This window comes from Apodemus sylvaticus, chromosome X (genome assembly GCF_947179515.1).
Source record: "Apodemus sylvaticus chromosome X, mApoSyl1.1, whole genome shotgun sequence".
NCBI classification, from domain to species: Eukaryota; Metazoa; Chordata; class Mammalia; order Rodentia; family Muridae; genus Apodemus; species Apodemus sylvaticus.
In genome coordinates, this window is record NC_067495.1 from 146,799,211 (window position 1) to 146,821,933 (window position 22,723).

The 22,723-nt window shown below is 41.5% G+C and overlaps 1 protein-coding gene across 1 annotated transcript; it reads right to left on the reverse strand.

Annotated features, from left to right (window-relative positions):
• Positions 1-976: 976 nt before the first annotated feature.
• On the reverse strand, positions 977-22,723 carry Ids (iduronate 2-sulfatase). The gene is made up of 9 exons (XM_052170858.1): positions 22,460-22,723; positions 21,493-21,629; positions 20,697-20,874; positions 18,918-19,006; positions 17,786-17,986; positions 16,059-16,229; positions 9,895-10,021; positions 7,732-7,905; positions 977-4,586 (listed from the first exon to the last, which is right to left on the reverse strand). The coding sequence occupies exons 1-9, from the start codon at positions 22,569-22,571 to the stop codon at positions 4,114-4,116; spliced, it is 1,662 nt and encodes a 553-aa protein (XP_052026818.1). The 5' UTR covers positions 22,572-22,723; the 3' UTR covers positions 977-4,113.

The following is a 22,723-nucleotide window of genomic DNA, read 5'->3' on the forward strand; positions in this document are numbered from 1 at the left end:
CCACCCCCAGTGACATACTTCCTTTAAAAAGGCCACACCTCCTAATAGTGCCACTCCTTTTAAGTCTATGGGGCCCTTTTCATTCAAACCACCACATTCCACACCTTGGCCTGCACAGGCTTATAGCCAATATCAAAATGCAGAAATACATTCAGTCTAACTTCATAAGTCCCCACAGTCTATCAATCACAACACTGTTTAAAAGTCTAAAGTCAAAGTCTCTTTGCAAGCTCTTGACTTACCCCTGTGAAATCAAAATCAAAAGGCAGATCACATACTTTCAACATATACACATAGGATATACATGACCATTCCAAAAGGGAGAAAAGGGAGCATAGTGAGGAAATACTGGACCAAAGTAAGACTGAAACGCAGTGGGAAAACCCCAAACCCTGCATCTCCATGTGTGATATCAACGTATTCTTCAGATCTCTAACTCCTTTCACCTTTTTGAACTGTAACAATTTCTCTCTCCTGGGTGGGCTTCCCTTTGGTTGTTTTTGTCTATGTATGTTGTCACAACTCCAAAAGAAATAAAGGAAACTGGAGAGATGACTCACCAGCTAATAGTAATGATTGTACTTCTAGAGGAGCTAGGTTCAATTCCCAGTACCCACACTGCAACTAAATACATCTGTAACTGCAGTTCCAGGAGACTCAACTCTTTGTTCTGACCTCTAACAGCAGGGGGCACAATTATGATGTACAGACATACACAAAGACAAAACACTCATATACATAAAATAAAAATAATTTCAATAAAGCAACTAAGATAGTGGGCTTCTTTCTAGCTTCATCTTTTTTTTTACATTTTTAACATTTCACACAATAAGCATACATTACTCTTATAGTTAGGTGGAAAGACATTAACATTAAGAACCCCCAAAACTTTCAAAGGAAAATGAGTATTTATTCAGGTCCCAAATGGAGTTGTTCTATGCTTAGAACAAATATACAGGAAAAACTGTCACACAAGAAAGGAACAATTTGCTTTATTACATTAAAAGGTAAGATCCATAACATGACCACACAAAATTACACAATTGGAAATGCAGCTACCAAACTATTATACAGAGAGAATAATGGTTTATGTCATTAATCACCAAAGAATCAGACATCAAAGCAGAATACAACCTTTCTCTAGTATTATAGGACTACAGACTTTCCTTTTTGGCATTATGGTTTTAATATAGGCATTTTGAGTTTCTTTTCTAAGTTTAAATATGCTATCATAGCAAGACTGAGGAGAAAGCGAAGCTGTTTTTGATACTTTGGTACTCAGAAACTAGCCTATGGGTATACTGTGAAATACATAAAAACATTGTAGTCACAAAATTGATCATAGTATTATTTGTAATAATGAAAATTTGGAAATAACCTAAATTTCTAAAAACTGAAAGAAGGTTGAGAAAATTACAATAAATCTATGTAATAACAGATATTACCAGCAATATAAAATATCTGCAAAAATCACTAGTAACCAACCATACATAATGTTTAGAGAGAAAGCACGAGCAGAAATTGTATTATAAACAACATAGAGGATCAAGAAATGTAAAATATTCATACCTCCAAAAAGAACAAGATATGGCAATCTTAGTATAAAGCACTCAGACATTTTCTTGTCTTTTAAATGCATTTCTGCTTTCCAATTTTTGTATAATTAACATATCAAACTCATAATGAGGAAAAAATACCTTTTAAAAAATTAAGCAAATACCAGATTTTAGATGTGTTCATTTCCCCCCATAACACAGCCTAGAGTGTCCTGATAGCCTCAGCCTCTAAGCAGGGGGTAGGGGAGCCAGGCTATGAAGAATGGCTGTGAAGGGGTTCAAGCAAAGAAGTGGGGACAAAGGCTTGAAGGACCAGGGAGGGAAGGATTGGCAAGGAGAGTCAGCCAAGGGAAGGGGTATTGTGGAGCCAGGGAAGACTCTGACTGCTCAGCTGAGGTCTTTCTAGACCCTTAGTAGGCACTGACGGTGTTCTTAAAGGGCAGGGGTCAAGAGGGATTTTAGGAAGACACATGGATTCTTTAAGGAACAGGGGAGGATAAAGGAGGGAAGGTAAATTTCTTGGGAAGGAAAGAAAGAAGGACAGAGGCAATGGCGATGAGAGTGGAAGGAAGAAGCTGATGGCCACAGCAAACTCCCTACTCTATGCCTAAACCACACATAGTTTGCTCATTGTGGGCAAATTTAGGACAGCAGGAATCTGCCAATGAAGGTGAACACATCTAGCTCGAATCCAGGGCATCTCTGTCTAGTCTGCTATGATGGCAAGGTTCTAAGTGTGAATTATAATGTACCAGAAATTTTTTAAAATGTTATTTTGTGTCAATGAATTTAAATTTAAATAGCCACACATACCTTGTGGCCATCACTAGGTTTATGACTTCATTGGAAGCAGAATTCAGACCGGTGTAACACTAAAACTGTGCTTTGGGAGATTAAAAAAAAAAATGAAATATATATATACACACTATGGTCAAACAGGAACAATAAATAGATGTAAAATAAAAACTTGTGTCAAAATCTGTCCCTCTAACTATGAAGTAGGAAATGAAGCTAAACAAGATGAAAACATGCTGTGAGAAGTTTCTAAACTAAATTGTAAAAATGACACTGAGTGGACATCATGAGAGCAATAAAGATCAAGAACAAGGAAAGATGGAAGCAAAGCATCTAAAAAAGCCAGTTTCTGGACAACAGACAAATCTGGGGCTCAGGAGAGATGAATGGGGACCGTCAATCCCAAACCAGCACTACAAACTGCTGTTGCCAAGACAGTTACTTAATTGCTCCAGAAAAAAAAAAAAAGGAATATTAGCTACCACTCTACCATAGGTCAATTGGTACAAACAACAATCTGTCTTTGAAATTTTACAGACTTCAAAGTAGTATCTTGACTTTTTAGTTACAATTTAATACATGACAGTAATTTAATCTAATTAGCTATTTGCTATATTTTTGTTTTAAAAACATTTACCTTGAGACACTGAGCCATTTTTAAGAAAATTATTGAAATTACTCATTTAAATACAAAACCAAATACACAGAATGTTTTAGACTACTGTCGACTCCTGATAATTGAACAGTTTTCCCCATGTTAGAGAAAGGACTTCTCTTTGCTGACAGTAATGAAATAACCTTATCCTTACTGCATGCCCTTCTAGTTACTTCCGTACTTAGGGCATACAGAATTACATTCTGAAAACTACTTATACCCTATTAATAAAAAGTTTCTATTAAGCCTCAAGATAATTTGCATTTAATAAACATGTTTTCTTTAGCAAAAAGTAGAATATCTCCTGCCTCCAGGATACATGAATATCTGTAGTTCTCTAAATATGAATATGAATACAATTTTAAATGATTCAAATCCTGGGAATAGTTCCATTTCAAATGCTCTTCCTTGTGAATAACAGAGTTTTTAACAGATAGCTACTGAGTTCAAGAGTTGTAGTATTTACTAACAAATTATTATTTGGGCTAAAGACTATTGAAATAGTAGACTGAATTTCCTAACTTTAACTATACTAAGCATTTATTTATTATTAATGAAGAAACACCGCACTGATCATCACATGGGTATTTTACCTTTGAATTTGAAATCTGTAGTCTTAGAAACGAAGTAATAATTCTATAAGCAACTTTAATTTCACATTTGAGAAAAAAAATTAATCCCATGTTAACATGCTTAAAACGCTGGGCTACTTAAGACATATGGTTAGCATCTGAAATGCACTAAATTCAACAAGCAAATGATTTCTTGAGTACAGTATTATGTCTGGCTAGCATGGTCTTTAGATATAGAGATATGATTACACCTTAATTCACTTTGTACTTGTGTAGTAATGAAGCTATGGGAGCTTTTAAAATGAAAGTTTCAGCTTAGCCCAAATCCAATGTCAAATTCTAACTTAAGAAGGACTACATGAAAAGATCCGCCTGCCACCTAGTCGTAGGTCAGATTGCTGATACATGTTTTGATTGTTTCCCACTCAGGTTATGTCTAATACAATGGGTAGGAAAAGATAACTAAGTCTAATGCCTCCTTTCACAAGTCAGAGGGGGAAGGAGACACCTATGTGCCTTCTGAGGCTGGCAAAACTCAAGGCTTCAGTGAGCGGGGAAGACTTCCATGTTGGTAGTCATTATATACATTGTGATCCTGCAGTGGGTCAGAATCGACAAAATAGAGTTCCCCAGCATGGATATCAGAAAAGTTAGCCAGAAATTCACTAGGACTGAAGCCAACCCACACAGTATACCTATAGTCTATGGTGCGTATGGAGTATCCCATGACCTTTATATCTTTTAAGCTTGGCTTGTCAGAATTCCACTGAGGGAAATCTGCAGGCCGGGGGTACTGGCTATAGGCAATCGACTCCCGGGGATTACCAAACAAGTATGGATCCTCTTCCAAGTCATGGAGCTGCAAATGCTTCTGTAGATTCTGGCCTTCTCTGCACAGCTCAACATGAAAAGAAGGGACGGGGCACCGAGGAGGAACTGGCAGTCCTGCAAGTCCAGCGAGTGTGGGGAAGAGAGATACAAGTTCTACGAGGTCCTCAGTGTGCCTGCCTGAGACAGAAGCAGCACAGTTTCATGTAGGACACTACAGAAGCCAGTTAAAGTAGAAGCCTGTCTGAGCACCACCTGTTCCCCATTTCATCTTCACAACAGCATCCATTTGTTTGTAAGAGCAGCTTACAAGTTCTAATTCAGGATTTCACTCTTCACTATGACACCCATCCAATGGGATCCAATGGACTAGCAGGAAGGAAAATTACAGTGTTTCTGGCCAGCTAGAAGCATTTTTAAAGTACTTAAATTTTAGAGCCAAATACTTGATTTAGAGACATTTAATCAATTAAAGCTCTACCCACTATGTAAAAGTCTGTTGAAGATTACTCATTTCTAAGGGTCTGTATTTGATCCATATTTTCTTTATAACATGGTAAAATACACAAAACATGAACTTTACAACCTTAATCACATTTTAGTGGCAATACATGTCTTCATATTGGGCCATCATTGCCATCACTTCTACAGCTCCTTATATAGCTCTGTCCCCACTGCCCCAGATTGTCATCACTAAACCAAACAACTGGCCATTTTTCTACTACCATCAACTGGTAATACTCATTCTACTTTGTAGCACTATGGACTTGAGTACTAGAGATAGCTCATGTGAATGGTCTCAGATAGTATTTGATCCTATGTGCCTCTGGGTTTATTTGCACTTAACATAATGTCTATTCTATAGCATACACTAGAATTTCCTTCCCTTTTAAGGATAGATAATATTCTACTGTGTATGTATAACACACTATGTATATCCTACTGTATGTACATACCACATTGTATATATCCATCCATGGATTGACAGCAGTAAACAAGTGCTGGAGAAGGGGGACACTCTGACCAACCCAGCTGTTCAGAGGCCCCCCTCATAAAACTGTCAAGCTTCCTGCAACTGTGCATAGAACTCTAGGGACCCAGCTTCTATGAGTCATCACCCATGCTGATGAGGACTTTTCAGCAATGCAGGTGCTTCTGAGTAATCAGTGCACCTGTAAGTAACCCCTCACTCATAGTCCTGTTAGCAGCTCAGATAAAACTCGCTAATTGACTAAGTTGGACTTTGGTGTAATTGTTCCTTTGGTGTGTCATGGGCTCCCTTTTTGGGTGGAGTAGATGTGTGTGCATGTGTGAGTTGCATACCCCTAGGAAAGTCTCTCATATAAAAAATACCAATATGAAAGTAGAAAGTAGCATGTGTACATCATTGAAAAAAGTGTTTACACTCAATCTAGTCAAGAAGACTTAAGACTGTGGGACAATGGCACAGAAAGACCACTCTGGATACTTGTCAAGAGGAATCAAAGACATGACACATGGATGCAACTGGGTCATGTAAGGCCTTGATATCCACTGTGAAGACATTTACTCAGTGTGATGGGAGCACAGGAAGCTCCTGTGTAGGGCTGTAGTTTGGAGGTTTTGTATTCTGTTTTGATTTTCATCTTTGCAGTGTTAGAGGGCTTCAGTACATCCTAGACATGAACTCCACCACTGAGCTATATCCCTACTTCTGCGTTGAGTTTGAAAATGATTACTTGCAATATTATGAGAAAGAACAGTCTAGAGAACCAAGGACACAAGCAAGGAAATTCAGAAATTTGCTACAGCAGAAGGCTGGTGGCAGAGAAACTGATGGAGAAGATCATGTTTGCTGCTAGATTGTATAGCACATATGGAATAAAGAAAAGAACATGGGTTGAAAAGACTCTGAACATTCTTTTTTCAGTACCAGGAATTGGACCTAGGCACTGAATTTGCATACTATGTATATACCTAGGAATTGAAATAGCTTGCTAGACAAACACTGTACCATTGAGCTATATACCCTAAGCATGCATTTTTGGTTTTGTTTATTGGGGGGGGGGGTGGGTTTTGTTTTTAGATGAGTTCTCAGTAAACTGCAGAGGCTCGCCTCACTTTGTATCTCACACATGTTTGGAGCATGTGATTTTCATACCTCAGCCTCTGAGGACCAGTCATTACGAGTCTCTGTCTACAGGTACTTTTTGGTTAGTTGGTTAGTTAGCTGGTTGTTTTTTGGGTTTGGGGGCCTATGTGACAATTGACGTTTCTAAGAAAAAGAGTGTCAAAGGTAAGGATGAAGATGAAGCAGTGTAAGCATGTCAGGCTGACTAGCCAGTCAGTTTTGTTGTTTATTTCAACAAACTGTTTGAAATACAAATTGAGGTTCAGAGAGAAGATATACACTAGAGATTATACTTGGAAAGCACTGGATACACTACAATACAGGGATTTCTAATTTGATAAGTGTCTTAAAGGACTCTTATCTCCCAGATTTGTCCCAACAATAAATAATTAAATATGTCTTGAAAGTGTTTAATTTTTCTCTTGGTGTTTGGAAAGAAACATAGAGCATGCAATATGTGCAAAAAAGAAAGAAAATAAAAACTCAAAACTCTAGATAGGCCAGAATGATGATCTAAACCAAGATCAATTTACACGGCAGAGAACATAAAGTGACTCAACTGATAAAGATGGAGTCCGGGGCAAGCCCGTCCTGAAAGGGGGTGAGCTGGTGTAGCACAGTTCACAGAAAAGCACGCTACAAACAACAGCAGATAAAGTCAGGCTACAACTCTTAAGAACCTACACTAGTCCCCTCAAACAAGCATGTATAAATCAAAGTAGATGCCCTTCACTGCTGGGGAGTACAGAGCAAATTAAATGAATGTGTTTTAGTAGGTCAATGAGCTCCAAAAAAAAATTGAAAATATCCCCCAAAATTGGAAAGTCACCCCCTAAAACGGGGGATATAAAACATGCATGTGAAAAAGTCACTTGTGTGTTGAGGAGACTTTGTCCCAGCAGTCTATAGCCACTTGCTCTAATGTCTGACATGCTGTTGTCACTTCTAAACAGCCCTCCCACCTCTGGAACGTCACATGCTCCTTTGGCCCCCTAGACTTCCCAAGAGCCCCATGTACAGTGTCCATTTTCATCAGCTCTGATTCTGCCATGTAGTCCCAACCTAGAGTATGACAAATGCTAAGAAATATATGCATAGAAAACAGTATTGAGAATGAATTCTAAAACAGCACAGAGATAGCCTGCTGTCTGATAGTTAACATATAAAGCAAAGGCACTTTTATTGCTAGGCATTATTACTTCTGTGTGTTTATACCTGCATCCATCAATTCTGAGGCAGGATCAAAAGGGTCCTGGTACGGAAAAAGCTTCTCGCCTGCTGCAGGAAGTGAGGCTGTTTTTCCAGGAACATAGAACATCAGGGGTACACGGGTAGTGACATCAAAGTTGCTGTATTTGGCCCATTCTCCATGTTCACCTAGAGCCCATCCTGGGTTATAAAAAAGCACACAATATAAGAAAATTAGTAATTATATTATGCTTTGCCAACTTTAGATTCCATTTCATTCCTCAGTGTAAAGACTAGAGGACTCTAAACCTCATAACAAGGAAATACCTCTAGAATTATAAAACATGACTCACATAAATGCTGCTTTATTCAAAGGCATACATCTGTTTATAAAGAAGAAACCTTCAAAAGGGACAACCTTAAATTCCTATAATTTTGAAAAAAACATACTTTTTAAAAGTAATAAGGATTCACACACATTGAGTTTTAGCTGTTTCAAGAGGCTCCCAATAAACATGCTTCCTCTGCATGGGAAGCAGAGAGGAGGAGGAAGCAGTCCGTACTTCAGTGCCTATTAGGTGCATGCCCTACCACGCAGCTGCACTGAACAACTCTTCCTGGACGACAGGGACCTCAAAGGCAGCCATTCCACTATCATACCCTCTATCAGGGCTTTAAGGTTCTTTTTGTTTTTTTATTTCTTTAAGATTTATTTATTTATTTTATGTATACACTGTAGTGTCCTCAGACATATCAGAAGAGGGTATCAGATCCCATTACAGATGGTTATAAACCACCATGTGGTTGCTGGGAACTGAACTCAGGACCCTGGGAGAGCAGTTCATGCTCTTAACCGCTGAGCCATCTCACCAGTGCCTGGGCTTCAGATTCTTAATACCACAGGGTTGTATAAGCTACATAATGTGCACAAGGTAAGGATATCTTCATATTTTTATTATTTATTTAATTTATGTGCACTGGTGTTTCCCCTGCATGTGTGTCTGTATAAGGGTGTAGGATCCCCTGGAACTGGAGCTATTATGAAGACAGCCATATTAGGGATTAGGTTAGGGATTGAACCTAGGCCCTCTCAAAGAGCAGCCAGACTCTTAAACACTGAGTCATCTCTCCAGCCCCTATCCTGATCTTTTAAAAGACTTATCATATACATTCATATGTGAAGACAAAAAAATACAAATTTTCAGCTCTAAGTATGAAAAAGAAATTCTTAGAATTCATTTAAAGTCCTCATTCCAAAACATAGTGTGAATAGTACAGGTTGGGAATCCTCAACCTGCTTATATACAAGCATGCTGTAAAGACAAAAGTGTGTGGCAATGATTTTACATGGAAAATTTCATGCTGTAAAAATAACAACAAATACCAAAAGTTTGAGTGAACTGAGGGAAGCACCGGAACACACCTGTACTTTATTTATCACAGTCATGTTTGCTGACTTTTGTCAGGAGAGCGTGCTGAGACTAGCCTGCAACTTTCCTTCGCCAGTCTCCAGACAATGCTGGAGCTACAAACAAGTGCCACAGCCAATAAAAGATTGTACTCATGATGCCACACATATAGCTCAGTGGGTAATAGTGCTTGCTGCTCTTCCAAAGGACTGCAGTTCAGTTCCTAGTACCTATGCCAAGTGATTCACAACTGCCTGAAATTCCAGCTGCTCTCCATACACATAGCAGATATTTATAAAGACACACACATAATACATAAATTCAGACAAAATAAATTGGAGCTGGAGAGATAGCTCAACAGTTCAGAGAATTTCCTGCCCTTCCAGAAGACCGAAGTTGAATTCTAACACCCATGTCAGACAGTTCACAACTGTCTATGGCTCTAGCACCAGAAGGTCTAGAGTCCTCTTCTGTCATCTGCAGGCAATGTTCTCATGTTCACACACCAATACAGAGACGTATACATAATTTAAAAATAATAAAACATTTTTAAAATGTTAAGAGAGACAAAAAGAAATCCTCTCTCACAAACAAGATAAAAGATGCAGTGTCTGCCTCTATTCTCACATATCCAAGATGGAGGTGCCCAAACAACTAAGTTGCTTTTAAAAGCACCCCTGATCCTGGACTCAGAGCACCCCTATGTACATGGGAATTTTTCAAAATGTCCTTTGTAGGAAACTGAGATACTCAATTCACCAGTGCACTGCAAAATGCTTACCATGATCAGATGTGAAAGCAATGATCGTGTTGTGGGCTAGATCAAGATCATCCAAAGCACTCAAAAGATGTCCAACCTGAGTATCCAAATAGGACACAGAAGCAAAGTAGCTCTGGCGGATTTTCCTCTGCAAGTGAAAAAAAATTTACAAGAATGACAATAATTTTTATTACCTCTACCTGAATGAGCCTTTCTCCCAATTCCAAGCTCTCCAGAGATTCGCTGGTTGATACTGTTCTTAGCCTTAACCTAATGCTTTTTTTCCTCCTATCTGCAGCCCTTTGCCTGGAGAGGCCAGACTAACAATCTGCAGAACTAAACTGACATGCTTGAAATTTAATCAGCTTTTACTTTAGGATACAGATCATGGCAAATGAATGCAATTTACTGTCCCTCTCTGTCTACTCTGCACATTGTGGACAGTCCCTAGAAATGAACATCTAAACAGAAAATGATCCCTTAATTCTTGTATACCCAGAGCCACACATTCTCTGATGGGGGGTATGCCAAAGATACCACTCAGATCAATTCAAGCCACCAGGTGACTTGAAAAACTAGAAATCCAAAATCAAAGTTTGTTGAATGCCATCTCTGAAAGTTCTAGAGATATCTATATCCTTTGGTTTGCAGTAGTCATTGCACTCTGTCTCCATCTGTTTCTGTCACTATCCTCCCTGACACCTTTCTTATCGGGACAACAGTCATGCTGGATTAGGGACTTGATTAGTATGACTACATCTTAACTTAAAGCAGGCTATATTTTGAGGTTTAAGGAGCTAAACAGTTCAATAAATCTTTTGGGGGAGACAAAAATTAGCCCCAAATAATGACCCTGACTAGGCCCTTCCTGACCACTTTCTTACCTAGCAAGGAGTGGAAACTGACTAACTTCATGAACCACTGTTAAGTTAGTTCAGTTTTAATAAACTCTCAATGGGCAGAAGAACAATGAAGGACAAGAGAGCAGTTGAAGTCCCAAAACCCAAAAGGGACTGTTGGAACTGGAAGTCTATACCCGTAACTAAAGGGGTCAAAAGCCCATCCTGGACTAACTCCTCTATTACTGCTGACAAGCCTTAAGGCAAAAGATTATTGTTCCTCTCCCACTAATCCCCAAACAGTAATAAGATAACCACTTACCAGATCAGCCCCATCTTCTGCCTTCCTCAGGGCTCCTGCCTTATCAGCTGGACCTGTCAGCTGCTACTTATCACTGCTAGGATAAGGACAGTCATAAGACTTGTCCCTTCATCTGCTTGTAGTGACAAACATCTATAGAAGCTTATAGAAGGATTATGCTGAACCTCTGACTACATATAGTTTTTAGTAAATGAATTTTTCAGTCTGGAACCTAGAAAGCTTTAGTTCTCTTGGGGATCAAGACACTTCCAGCCTATGTTAGTAATGGAAAGAAAGCAACAAAGAAGTAGGCATAATCCTCAGACCTGCTGAGCCACCTAGCTAATAAAGCTACAACTATAGATAAGTAAACATACACATTATCAGGAGGAGCAAGGTTGAGGCAGAGAATGAGCCTTCAAGTTAGTTGGTAGATAAATGAGGGAAGACCACAGACTTCCCATGGCTATCACCCAAATGTGAGCAAGATGCTCTAAAGCAACAGTTGTTATGCATACAACAAAGTGGAGTTACAGAAGAGCAGGAAACATTCAGAGCTATGTAATGACATAGGATGGCAGAAAAGAAAACAGTGGCTTAGGGTCAAATGATATACACTTGGAAGTTCTTCAAGGGAGGAAAAGTCCCAGGCTATAGGCCAAGAACATAAAACTAATACAACATAGACTTTGTATTCAATGATAGGTGGATATTAGCCCAAAAGTTCAGAATACCCAAGATTCAATTCATAGACCATATGAAGCCTAAGAAGGAAGAGCAAAATGTGGATGCTTCAGTGCTTTTTAGAAGGGTGAACAAAATACTCCCAGGAGGAAATATGAAGACAAAGTGTAGAGCAGAGACTGAAGGAAAGGCCATCCAGAGACTGCCCCACCTGGGGGATCCAGCCCATACACAGCCACCAAACCTGGACATTGCCATGCAATCTGGGAAGTGTTTCCTGATATGGCTGTCTCCTAAGAGGCCCTGCCAGAGCCTGACAATTACAGAGGTAGAAGCTCACAGCCAACCACTGGACTGAGTGCCAGAGTCCCTGATGGAGGAGTTGGAGAAGGGATTAAAGGAGCTGAGGGGGGTTGCAGCCCCATGGAGGGAGCAACAGTGACAAAAAGACAGCCCCCCGCCTCAGCTCCTGGGGACTGGACCACCAACCAAAGAGTACACATGGAGGGACCCATGGTGCAGGCCGCATATGTGGCAGAGGATGGCCTTGTTGGGCATCAGTGGGAGGAGCGGCCCTTGGGCCTGAGGGTGTCCAATGCCCCAGTGAAGGGGTATGCCAGGGCGGGAGGATGGGACTGAGTGGGAGGGTGGGGGAGCACCCTCATAGAGGCAGGAGGAGGGGGATGGGATAGGGGGTTTTTGAAGGGGAGACCTGGAAAGGGGAAAACATTTGAAATGTAAATAAAGAAGATATCCAATAAAAAAAATAAAGAAAGAAGGATTCAGAATGCTGAAGAAAGGGCTAAAAGGTACAGTGTATGTACCTGTAATCCTGGCACTTGGAAAGCTGAGGCAGAAGGATTACCATGCAATGTTGTATAGCTGGGGCTACAGTAAAAACCTGTCTCAAAAGAATAGAAAAATTGAAAAAGCAAAATGTACTGCAGTTGTCCAGAGAGATGGGTTAAGAGAACAGGGCAGACCTAAGAGGAATGTGGGGACATCAATCAGGCGTAGATCCATGACATAGTGTCTTAGGAAGATGAAAGCCAAGGGTGACAAAAGTTCAGTCAGCAACAATATAGCATGATCTGCTGCCATGTGATAGAAGGGGTCGGAGTAGAGAAGGAGAAAAGGCAGAGTAGGGGTAGACGCCTGGCCCTGTGGGTCAGAACTGAGGTCTCCATCATCATTGGTCTGGGATTTGTATTTGAGTCAGGAGGAATGCCTAGGCTGGAAGAATAGTTCTTGGATCAATCTAACAACAGGCTAACTAGAGAAAATGGGGAGAGGGGCCAATATTGGGGACTGAAATTGACCAAGGAGCAATACCTAAGCGGGAAACACAGGAAAGCCCTGTTGTGCATGCTGACTAGAGGAAGGGCAGAAAGGTTGGCAAGGAAACCCAGGAGTTGGATAGCTTAGATGATATTAGAGAAAGTAGCAGCAAGCTTCGGTGGTGGGGTAGAGACTTAAAAGATAGAATTTGCCAACAAGGTCAGTGTCTGCCACAGTGAGAACTCTTAGTGATCCAGGGAAGCAGAAGCCCATGCATAGAAAGATGTCCAACAAACAGACCAGGAAGATCATGGATGTAGTCAGAATAAGGTACTCTTCACTACCCTCCAACAGTAGTTGATGGAGCAGAGCAGCAAAGAGAAGTTAGCAGAGCTATGAGACATGGCACAAAGGGACATGAGCACACAAAGATGCTACAGAGATCATCTGTAGGAACAGACCTCACCAAACAAGCAAAGAACTCTGCTAGGCAGCTGAAAACCTCTGCTTAGCAGCAACAGAGGTTCTTTCCAGAGCTCTCCCAGCTGGACTGCCTCACGATTCCCAAGGCAGTGGGAAGAAAGGTAACAAGAATGTCAGGCAAGGAAGCTACAAGGAGAAGGGCTTAGAGCCAGGCTTGTGACCAAACAGTTATAGGCCTATGTATAAAACCAGGAGCTGAAGGAAGGAGAGAGGTGACATTTAGCAAAGATCTCAAAAGCTACAATAGGCCAGGGAGCATGGCTCAGGTTCACAGAGCACGGTCATACACAAGATCATCCAAGTGACAGTATAAGCCATGCTGTCTGCTGTGTCTAATAGTTAGGAGTATAAGGAAGGGGCACAGAACAGAAAGGGGTCCTCTCCATGCACCTGAAAACCTCAAGTCAATGTTCTCACAGAAAACTTAACCATCTTGCTTCTGTTTGATTAAGGAAGTAAGATACAATGACTTCAGAGGTCATGCCACTGCCAGGCAGTAGAAAGTTAACTTAAAACAAAACTTATAAACAGACAAAAGCACGCATAGGAGTTTGAAATTATGGGTCCGTGGGACTGAAGCAGCTCCACTTGGCACCAGCTCCATGTCCCACCAAGCTGCAGAGCAGTTTCCTCGTCCAATAGCACTGAGGGTTTCATCCAGCCAGAACATGCAAATGCTTAGAGCCCTTCCTGACACCTCGTCTATTATAAAGGGGCATTTTAACTGCCTGTCACTAATAAAATAGGCATAGACCTAAAGCTGCAGTTCAAACCATGTTGTTATCAGACAACAAGGTAGAACTAGGAAGTAAGTTGGCGACATGGCGCATGTCTTGCTTTCCAAACTCTCTACTTGCCATTTAAAACTCAGGAATCATACTGCTGTGAGGAATTTATACACCTCACCCTGAACTCTGGCTGTGCAAACTCGGGGCCAAACAGCTTTGGACAATGAATGAGATACCTTTTTGTGTTAGACTCACTTCATTTTAAATTCTACTCTCCCTGCCATGGTTCTCAAATGAATTGAGTGCATCGCAACCATCTCATATGCTTACTGAGGAAATATTTCTTTGGCCTCATCTTCAGCTCTAGAGTTCGGAATATAGTTCAGAAGTAGGGTACTTGCCTAATGTATGTGAGGCCCTAGGTTCAACCACTACTACTGCAAAAAATAAACCAAAACAAACAAAAAAACAGGATGAAAATGAGAGGAAGGGTGGGGTCCATGCGCATAGGTGGGCCAGAACTCTGCATGTTTAACAAATCTGCCTAGCAAACCAGATCCAGGCAGTGCCAGGAGCAGACTAGAGACTCCTGCCCTCTTTCATTACTACCTCCTGCTTCAGCACTTATGTCCCAAGACTTCAGAAGAAGACTTCTGCTTGTCTGATTTACTCACCAGAGAGAGGCTGAGAACATCATACTAAGTGAGGTAACCCAGACTCAAAAGATGAATCATGGTATGCACTCACTAATAAGTGGATATTAACCTAGAAAACTGGAATACCCAAAACATAATCCACACATCAAATGAGGTACAAGAAGAACGGAGGAGTGGCCCCTTGTTCTGGAAAGACTCAGTGAAGCAGTATAGAACAAAATCAGAACATGGAAGTGGGAAGGGTTGGGTGGGAAAACAGGGGGAGGGGAGGGGACTGATGGGATTTTCGGGGAGTGGGGGTCCAGAAAAGGGGAAATCATTTGAAATGTAAATAAATATATCAATAAATTAAAAAAAATAAATAGTGAACTTAAACACACCTAGGTCTCCCAACACATGTGTGTGCATACATACCCACACACACCCACACAAACACACACACACAGACAAAAAAAAAAAAGAAAAAAAAGAAAGAAAAGACTCAACATAACTAAAGGGCTATCTGGGAGCAAAGAGTTATTACACATCACAGCTGACAGCACTGGCCATGATAACCCACCTACCTCTCTACCAAGGTTCAGCTCACTCAAGTCACCCCAGGAGTACCAGGTGCCACTTTAGGCTTTCCCTCAGAGGATATGAAAGTACCAGAAAACTAAGGATTCTGGACTTCTACACAGCTACAAACATCCCAACTGTAACCAATAGTAACCCTCCATGGGCTAGAGGGGTTCACCCAAGCTACATCTGATCTCTGTGCCTGCTTATAGCAAGTCTGAATGCTACCTTCTTAGGAAGATAAGGTACTAGTAAGAAAACTTGATCTGCACAGCCATACTCATGTTGTTAAATACTAACAGAAATCCACTGCCAAGAAAAAAATCATAAGGAAGGGTTTTGTTTGTCTTGTCTTTTTGAACCAAGATCTTATTATTTTTTTGTTGCTGTTGTTTTTGTTTTTTTCAAGACAGGGTTTCTGTGTATAGCCCTGGCTGTCCTGGAAGTCACTCTGTAGACCAGGCTGGCCTGCCTCTGCCTCCCGAGTGCTTGGGATTAAAGGTGTGTGCCACTACCACCCGGCTAAGATCTTACTATTTAGTCTAGACTTGTCTTGAGCTCATTATGTAAACAGGTTGGCCTTGAACTCAAAAGTTGCCTCACCAATGTTATCACACAATCAGTGCCTGACATATCCCCCAAGCATAGCACTAAGTACCTGAAAATCCTCAGGAATTGGTCCATAAGGAATACTGATGTTTAAGGCTTGGACATCTTCCCTCTTCCTAATGTCCATCCAGGGGTTGTAGGCTACAGGTGGTAGGCCATCAGGAACATGGGGATCAGGAGCCAGGGTTATGTTTTCCAAGGGATACAACTTCTGAAATTCCTAGGACAAAAACACAAAAAGCCACAAGGTTGCTAGTCATTTGGCAAAAGTACAAAGTTGTGTTTTCTGAAAGCCTATGATACATCTACTTGGTGCTAATGCTTCCCAGGTACTCACCCACCCTCACCTGCTCTGTGCCGTATAGATCTGAACAGCAACAAAATCCTAAAACATGTTTCTGACAAGGACAGCAACAACTGTTCTCTCCTCCTGCTCCCCACCTTACTCCCAACATACAAAGGTGGGGTTGAAGCAATGGGGTTCCAAAACCTATCTCAGCTTCAGTGAGTCAGGAGGAGACCTCATAGGACTTAACATGCAGTCCCAGTCACTAGAGAGAAAACATTTCAAACCCAATCAGAAAAAGAAAAACAAACAAGAAGGAAAATCTGGAGGAAACCAATGACCAGCTTCAGAGTCTTTTCCCAGAATTTTCACATAGGAGGAACATACTGTCCCAGCTAGTTGAAAGACAGTACATGTAAAATGCTGCCAACCATGAAGCCCAATAAAACTGCAGCACCGAGTTTTGACATGGGTCTCATCACGTAGGCATTCTGCCTCAACACATAAAATTTCAGGCGTCCATAAGTAAACCAGTTATTCAGCATGTACCATGTCTGCCAAAACCACTTAGGCACTCCCAAATCAAAGTTCCTAGTTGCCAGACAAGGGCCAATGCTATAAGCAGACTTCTGAAAGGCTTGCAAGCTAGGCAGTTTTATGACCTCTTTTCTACATGGAAGCAGAAGAGGCTGGATGTCACAAGCTTTTTCCAATGATGCTGACAGCCCCTACTATGAGGGCAAGATCCCAAGGCTCATCAAAGAAGAAGTTTACAACATCAAAGGGCATACTTTCCAGTCTGTACTCTCACTTATAACTAAGAGACATTCTTTATAAAGTGAAAATGCTTCGCTACTCAGGCCCAGGAAAAAGCAAGCAGAGAAAACCTGGAAAAATTATTTAAAAGGACTATACATTCCACACGATAAAAAGAAGCATAGATCTGAAGTAGTCACAAGCAATTCTGTCTCCTGTACCCACAGAGTCTAATGAGACAGCCTTAGGGAGGACTGACGATTGGGAAAGAGGGCTTCATATTTCCTGGAATGATCCCATTTGGCTCCTGGTGGCTTTGCATCACCTTTGTACAACATCATTGTGTAATCCCACCTACATGATGAGTTCAAACAAAAGAAAGCAAACCTCCAGTGGATATTTCTCATTTCTTACAAGATCCTTTTTGGTTATTTGTTTGTTTGCTTTTTAGTATTTTCGAGACAGGTTTTCCCTGTGTAGCTTGGTTGTGTTGTAACCCTCTATGTAGACCAGGCTGGCCTTCTACTCACAGAAATCTGTCTGACTCCATGTACCACCACCAACCAGCTTCCTTCAAAAATCTTTCCATGTTCTAAGAGTACTTCTTGTTTATGAACTACGATTACCATCATTCCAAGTACACTAGTAAGCATCAGGCATCCTGGTAGGTTATGAACACCTTAAATATGCAAATGCATTTCTGGAGAATAATACAGATATAGTGGCAGCTCTACCTTGGGGTATCTGAAGGGGATGTGTGGCTTGTGATACCCAACGGCCAGGAAGAAAGGACTGACTGATGTTTTCATCTTTTCCAACAATCGAATGGCTTCCTCTGTGCTCTGTTTGTCAGGCAAGGTACCTTCAGGCACATCTGCCACATCCACAGGACAAAGAAGGTTGGCGTGGAGTTTTCCATCTTGTCCCTTACATGTCTTTCAAAACAAAATACATAACACTCTATTAAATTCAATAAATAGAAATCCTGACAGTTACACTCTGAATGACCATCACCATCACCAGCCCTCAAGTTGTTAAGTCACTCAGTGAACAGCAATATTGAAGGCAGAACTGAAGCAAAGGATTTGGCCCCTGTCCAAATGGGGGCAAAATGCACACAACACTCAAGTTTATTGCTTTGAATTGTGTCTCCAGAGCATAACTAACATATACCTAAAGAAAATATCAAAAGGATATCAAAAGGATATAATCCTTAGCACAAAACTTCATCCAGAGTCAGCATCACAACTCCATTAAGTGAACTGACCACACTACCGCTTAAAGTTAAGGTTTGAATTCATTACTTGTGTATGTGTACACATGTTTATGTATGTGCCACTGCACATGTAGGGGTGTACATAAAAAGCAGAGATCAACCTCAGTTGTCTCTCAAAAGCTTCTCACCTTGTGTTCTGAGACATTAGATTACGCTGGCTGGGCCCTAACACTCATTTCTTGATGGATACTAGGAATTGAGCTTGGATCCTCATGCTTCCAGAGTGAGAACTTTACTCAGTGAGCTGTGACCATGACCCAACATAAGGTTTTAGAATGAGAAATACCCCCAATCAGCTAGCTGTGGTGGCCTATGCCTCAAAAGAATTCCAGCAGAATGAAGGAAGCTAAGGCAGGAAGATTCCAAGTCTGAGGCAAGCATGGGCTTCAGAGCAATTCTAAACAAGCCTGTCTGGACTATGTAGTAAAACTCTGTAAAACAAATTCATCTCACAAAAAAGTACTCATTGTACCCATCAAAGCAACAGCTAAAGACTCTAATGCTTGTCTCTATAAGACATTACAACAAGCAATATATTTAATAGTTCAATTGCTAGACAAGTGCTTTCTTGACCCTTGTACAAGACCTACCTTAGTGTTTTCATACTTCTCTGAGGATGGATGATAAGGTGGAAAAGACCAGCTATATGGATAATCATCACTGTGATTGGAAGATATACCTTAAATGGGGAAAGAAAATTGTTGAATAAAATATGAAAGGTCTTTCAATACCCTGCTGCCAAATTAAAATTGAACTATACAAGTAGCTCTCCCCTCTTTGGGACTCACCTATAAAATCAGAACATCAAGATAGATAATTTCCATTAAAACCAACTACCCATGGTTTTAGTAATGAGCATCTAACTTCCCAATTACTAAGCCTCGGAACAATCTGTAAGAAACACAGAACCTTATCCCTAAATCTATTCATCAGGAAAGAGATCAAGAAACAGCAGACGGGCCTTGTTTGGTTTCACTTCCCAAAACATAATCTCTTCTCTAGAAAATACTCACTTCTCTACAGCTACCCTAAGTCAAGCCATGCTGTACCAACTGGGAAGTTCAGCTGATAATCAGCTTTTGGCTACACAATATGATTTCTGATAGATTATTTTCAAGACTGGGCCTGCTTTTTAAAAACTGACTGCTATTTTCAACCTGGACTGCCAGCTAGGTTCCAGAAGAAAGCTCCTAAGCCTGTCAGTGATAATAATGTACAAAGAGCTCCTGGAGACACTCAAGCTGTCTCCTTTGGTGAGAATACCACCGTGGCCAAAGCTCTAGCATTTGAACACACTTGACACTCATGGATGCCTCCACTAGCAAGCTCCCTTGGTTGGACATCAAGAAAACTACAGCCCCAACATTCCAGATAAGGAATGTAAGACTCAAAGAAGATAAGCTATTAGCCAAAAGTCAGCCACATGGCAAAGAAGTGACAACACTCAGACCATGACCAGATGCGCACATCCCTGATGCTATTTCCCAGTGAAGTCAAGTCTGCTTCCAAAGATGTTCACATCAGTGAAAAGCCAGAAGCCTGATTGTTATGGCAGACTACTATGCTATCATTAAAAATGAATTTTTGAGGAGTATAATATAATGGGAAATATTTATTCTCACTCATAGTATAAAATTATAAAAATAACATAACCACAAATCATAAAAATACCATGTCCAAAAAACAAGGATTTTTTTTTTGGTGTGTGCCACATCAAACACCACTTTCCCCAGGGTAGTGCAATTACACATTCTTTGGATTCTTAAAATTCTTGAAATCAAGAACTCATGTGATACTCTTATCTGCTTTAAAGAGTTGTTTATGCTTCATTTAAGAAGTAAATATCTACTTTATCAAGTAGTATTCAAAGTCAGAATTTGAAACCCAGCTGACGTCCTCTTTCTGACATTTACTCACAGAGAAAGCAGTAGCTTTCACCAAGCTGCAGCCCATACTTGGACATTAAGTACACAGTACCTCTGGACATTCGAGGTGCCCAGATGAAGTTGCCTCATCCCTAAACTTTATAGACAAGCAGCCTGTAAGGCCCAGAGCTTTAAGGACCACCCTGTGGTCAGGCCCAGAGCTAAACTGACACCAAGTCTGCCTCTCCAATAGCAGCTACGTGATTCTGATGACATCACCTCCAACTTCTAAAAGGAAACCAGTTTCTTTCTATTCTTTTTCATTTAGAATGTGAACATGAAACTAGGTTAAAGAAATACTTTGTTTTGTTGTTTTCCATAGAATGGCATGAATGAACAGCAAGTTAGCTAAGCCTGTCAGGGGAAAGACCACTACAAGGATAATCCCAACCTAGTACTGAGGCACAGAAACAGAGAACCCAGGCATTGGTAATTGGACAGTACCAGGGTGAAAGACTTTCCCAACGGACATGGTCACGTATCCATTCTCCTTGAAGTATTGGGGGATGGTGGAAAAATTTCCAGAGTGTACCCTCCAGTAGGAATTGAAGTCATACAGGCGGGTGGTGTCAGGCCTCCTACTGGTGAGGAAGGACACTCGACTTGGTGCGCACACTGCTTGCTGTTAGGAAGCAGAAGCAAATGTCAACATCGTCACAGCCAAATGTGTCTGCAGTCTTCAAGGTAACTAAGCAACCTCTCTAGATCCTCAGCAACAGCCTGGCAGCTGAGTCATGGAGATGTCAAAGCCAACCAGTGGGATCTGGGCCTGGTACTAGAGACTGTTGTCTTCCCAGCAAAGGAAGACAGTAATCAGCCTGTGCAAACAGTAATTTTTTCTGTTTTCCTATGCAGAGGCACCCCTAGGCACCCAGAAAGGATAATGCTCTTGGAGAGTAACCCTATAAAGGGGATTCAGGAAGGACAACTGCCACCCACAACTCAGTAGGCAGACCCACAGGTTGGAGTTTTCAGCTCCCACTAATTCCTGTTTCCAGCTGAAAGCTAGCCAAACCTGTCTTAAACATGTTAGGACCAAGGCATTGTCTCTGCCCAGGGAGGAGGGCAAATCCTGCAAATACAAGCTTCCTTCCTCATCAGTAGGGAACAGGTTTGCCTAGGCCTTCATTTTCTAAGCTCTGCTTTCCCCTTTCAAGGAGGTCTCTCGAGCAACAACATGCATCTCCCTACTTTATATACACAGAAGCATACACCCACACCTGAAGGTCCTTGGACATACCTGAGCAAATGCATTCTGAAAGAGAATGCTGTGTGATGCCAGCTGGTCAATGTTTGGGGACCTTACTAGCTTATCTCCATAGCAGCCCAGGGAGGGGCGGAGATCATCCACAATGATCAGAAGGACGTTCAGAGCATCTGCACAGGAGGGAGGGGCTTTGGTTATATCACATGCACTGACAGAGTAATGAGAGAATCAAGGCTAGCCCCTGCTCCTTAGCGATCCATCCAGAAAAGGGCAACCAGGGCTCTGTTCCAGCAAGGGTGGGGTTGGAGTACACAAAAGTCCTAATCCAAGGTGAGGGAGGGTCTTATGTTTCAGTCATGTCCCCACATCTAGGTGTAGAAGAGACAAAGACAGAGACAAAGATGGGAGGAGGATCAAAGAATGAAGAGAAGGAAGAAATAGAAGACAAATGAAAAGATGGAAAGATGGTAAAGTGAAGGAAGGGTGGATAGAAGACAGGAAGCATAACGGAAAGGAGGAGTGGAAGGAAGGAGAAAGAAAGGAAAATGGACAGATGAAGAGAAAAGAATTGTTAAGAGATGTAACCTGTGCCAGTGGATGGCTCCACACCCATGCATATATGAGCAGCACAAACTGGACTCTGGGTTATAAAATCAAAAGAGGGGGGAATGAAGTTAGGAATAGGGTGTGCCTGGGTGGAATTAGGAGAGCAGTGGGGATGTTACAAAATGCATTTATGAAATCCTCAAAATTAATGAGAAACGATGTTGAAAAAACAGGAAGGGATGGAAAGGAAGGGGAGGGGTAGGAAGGAAGAATGGATAGATGAAAATGAATATGGGCTGAATTGATGGAAGGAAAGATGGATACATAGTAAGGAGGAGTGAAAACGTGAGGGAAAAGGATGGAGAATGAAAAAATAAGACAGGATGGATGGAAGAAGAAACATTAGCAGGTTCAGAGAAAAGGTTGGATAAGGCAGGGAAGAAGGAATTGGCACCTGTGGCAGAGTGGCCTTGCGCTGCGGGCTCCAGGGCGATGCAGAAGGAGCCTAGCAACAAGCTGAAGCTAAGCTGGAGCCAGGTAGGCGGCGGCGGCGGCGGCGGCGACATTTCTGCCTCGTCGCAGCCTTCCAAGAAGGTGGTGTGAGGCTACAGCGGGACCATTAGGGAGCCGCCGCCGCCGCCGCCGCCACCACCACAGTCTCTAAAAGAGAAGACTGCGCGACACCGCCGCCCCGACCCAAAGGCCTGGGCGCTGGCCC

What these genes read in the sequence shown, in the direction of transcription:
- Ids (XM_052170858.1), bottom strand. Translation starts at nt 22,571, where the DNA reads ATGTCGCCGCCGCCGCCGCCGCCGCCTACCTGGCTCCAGCTTAGCTTC. An exon ending in TCCCCTTCAGATACCCCAAG is followed by an intron (nt 16,230 to 17,785) that starts GTAGAGCTGCCA and finishes TTTTTGTCCTAG; the next exon opens with GAATTTCAGAAGTTGTATCC. An exon ending in CAATTCCTGAGGATTTTCAG is followed by an intron (nt 10,022 to 16,058) that starts GTACTTAGTGCT and finishes TTTCACTTGCAG; the next exon opens with AGGAAAATCCGCCAGAGCTA.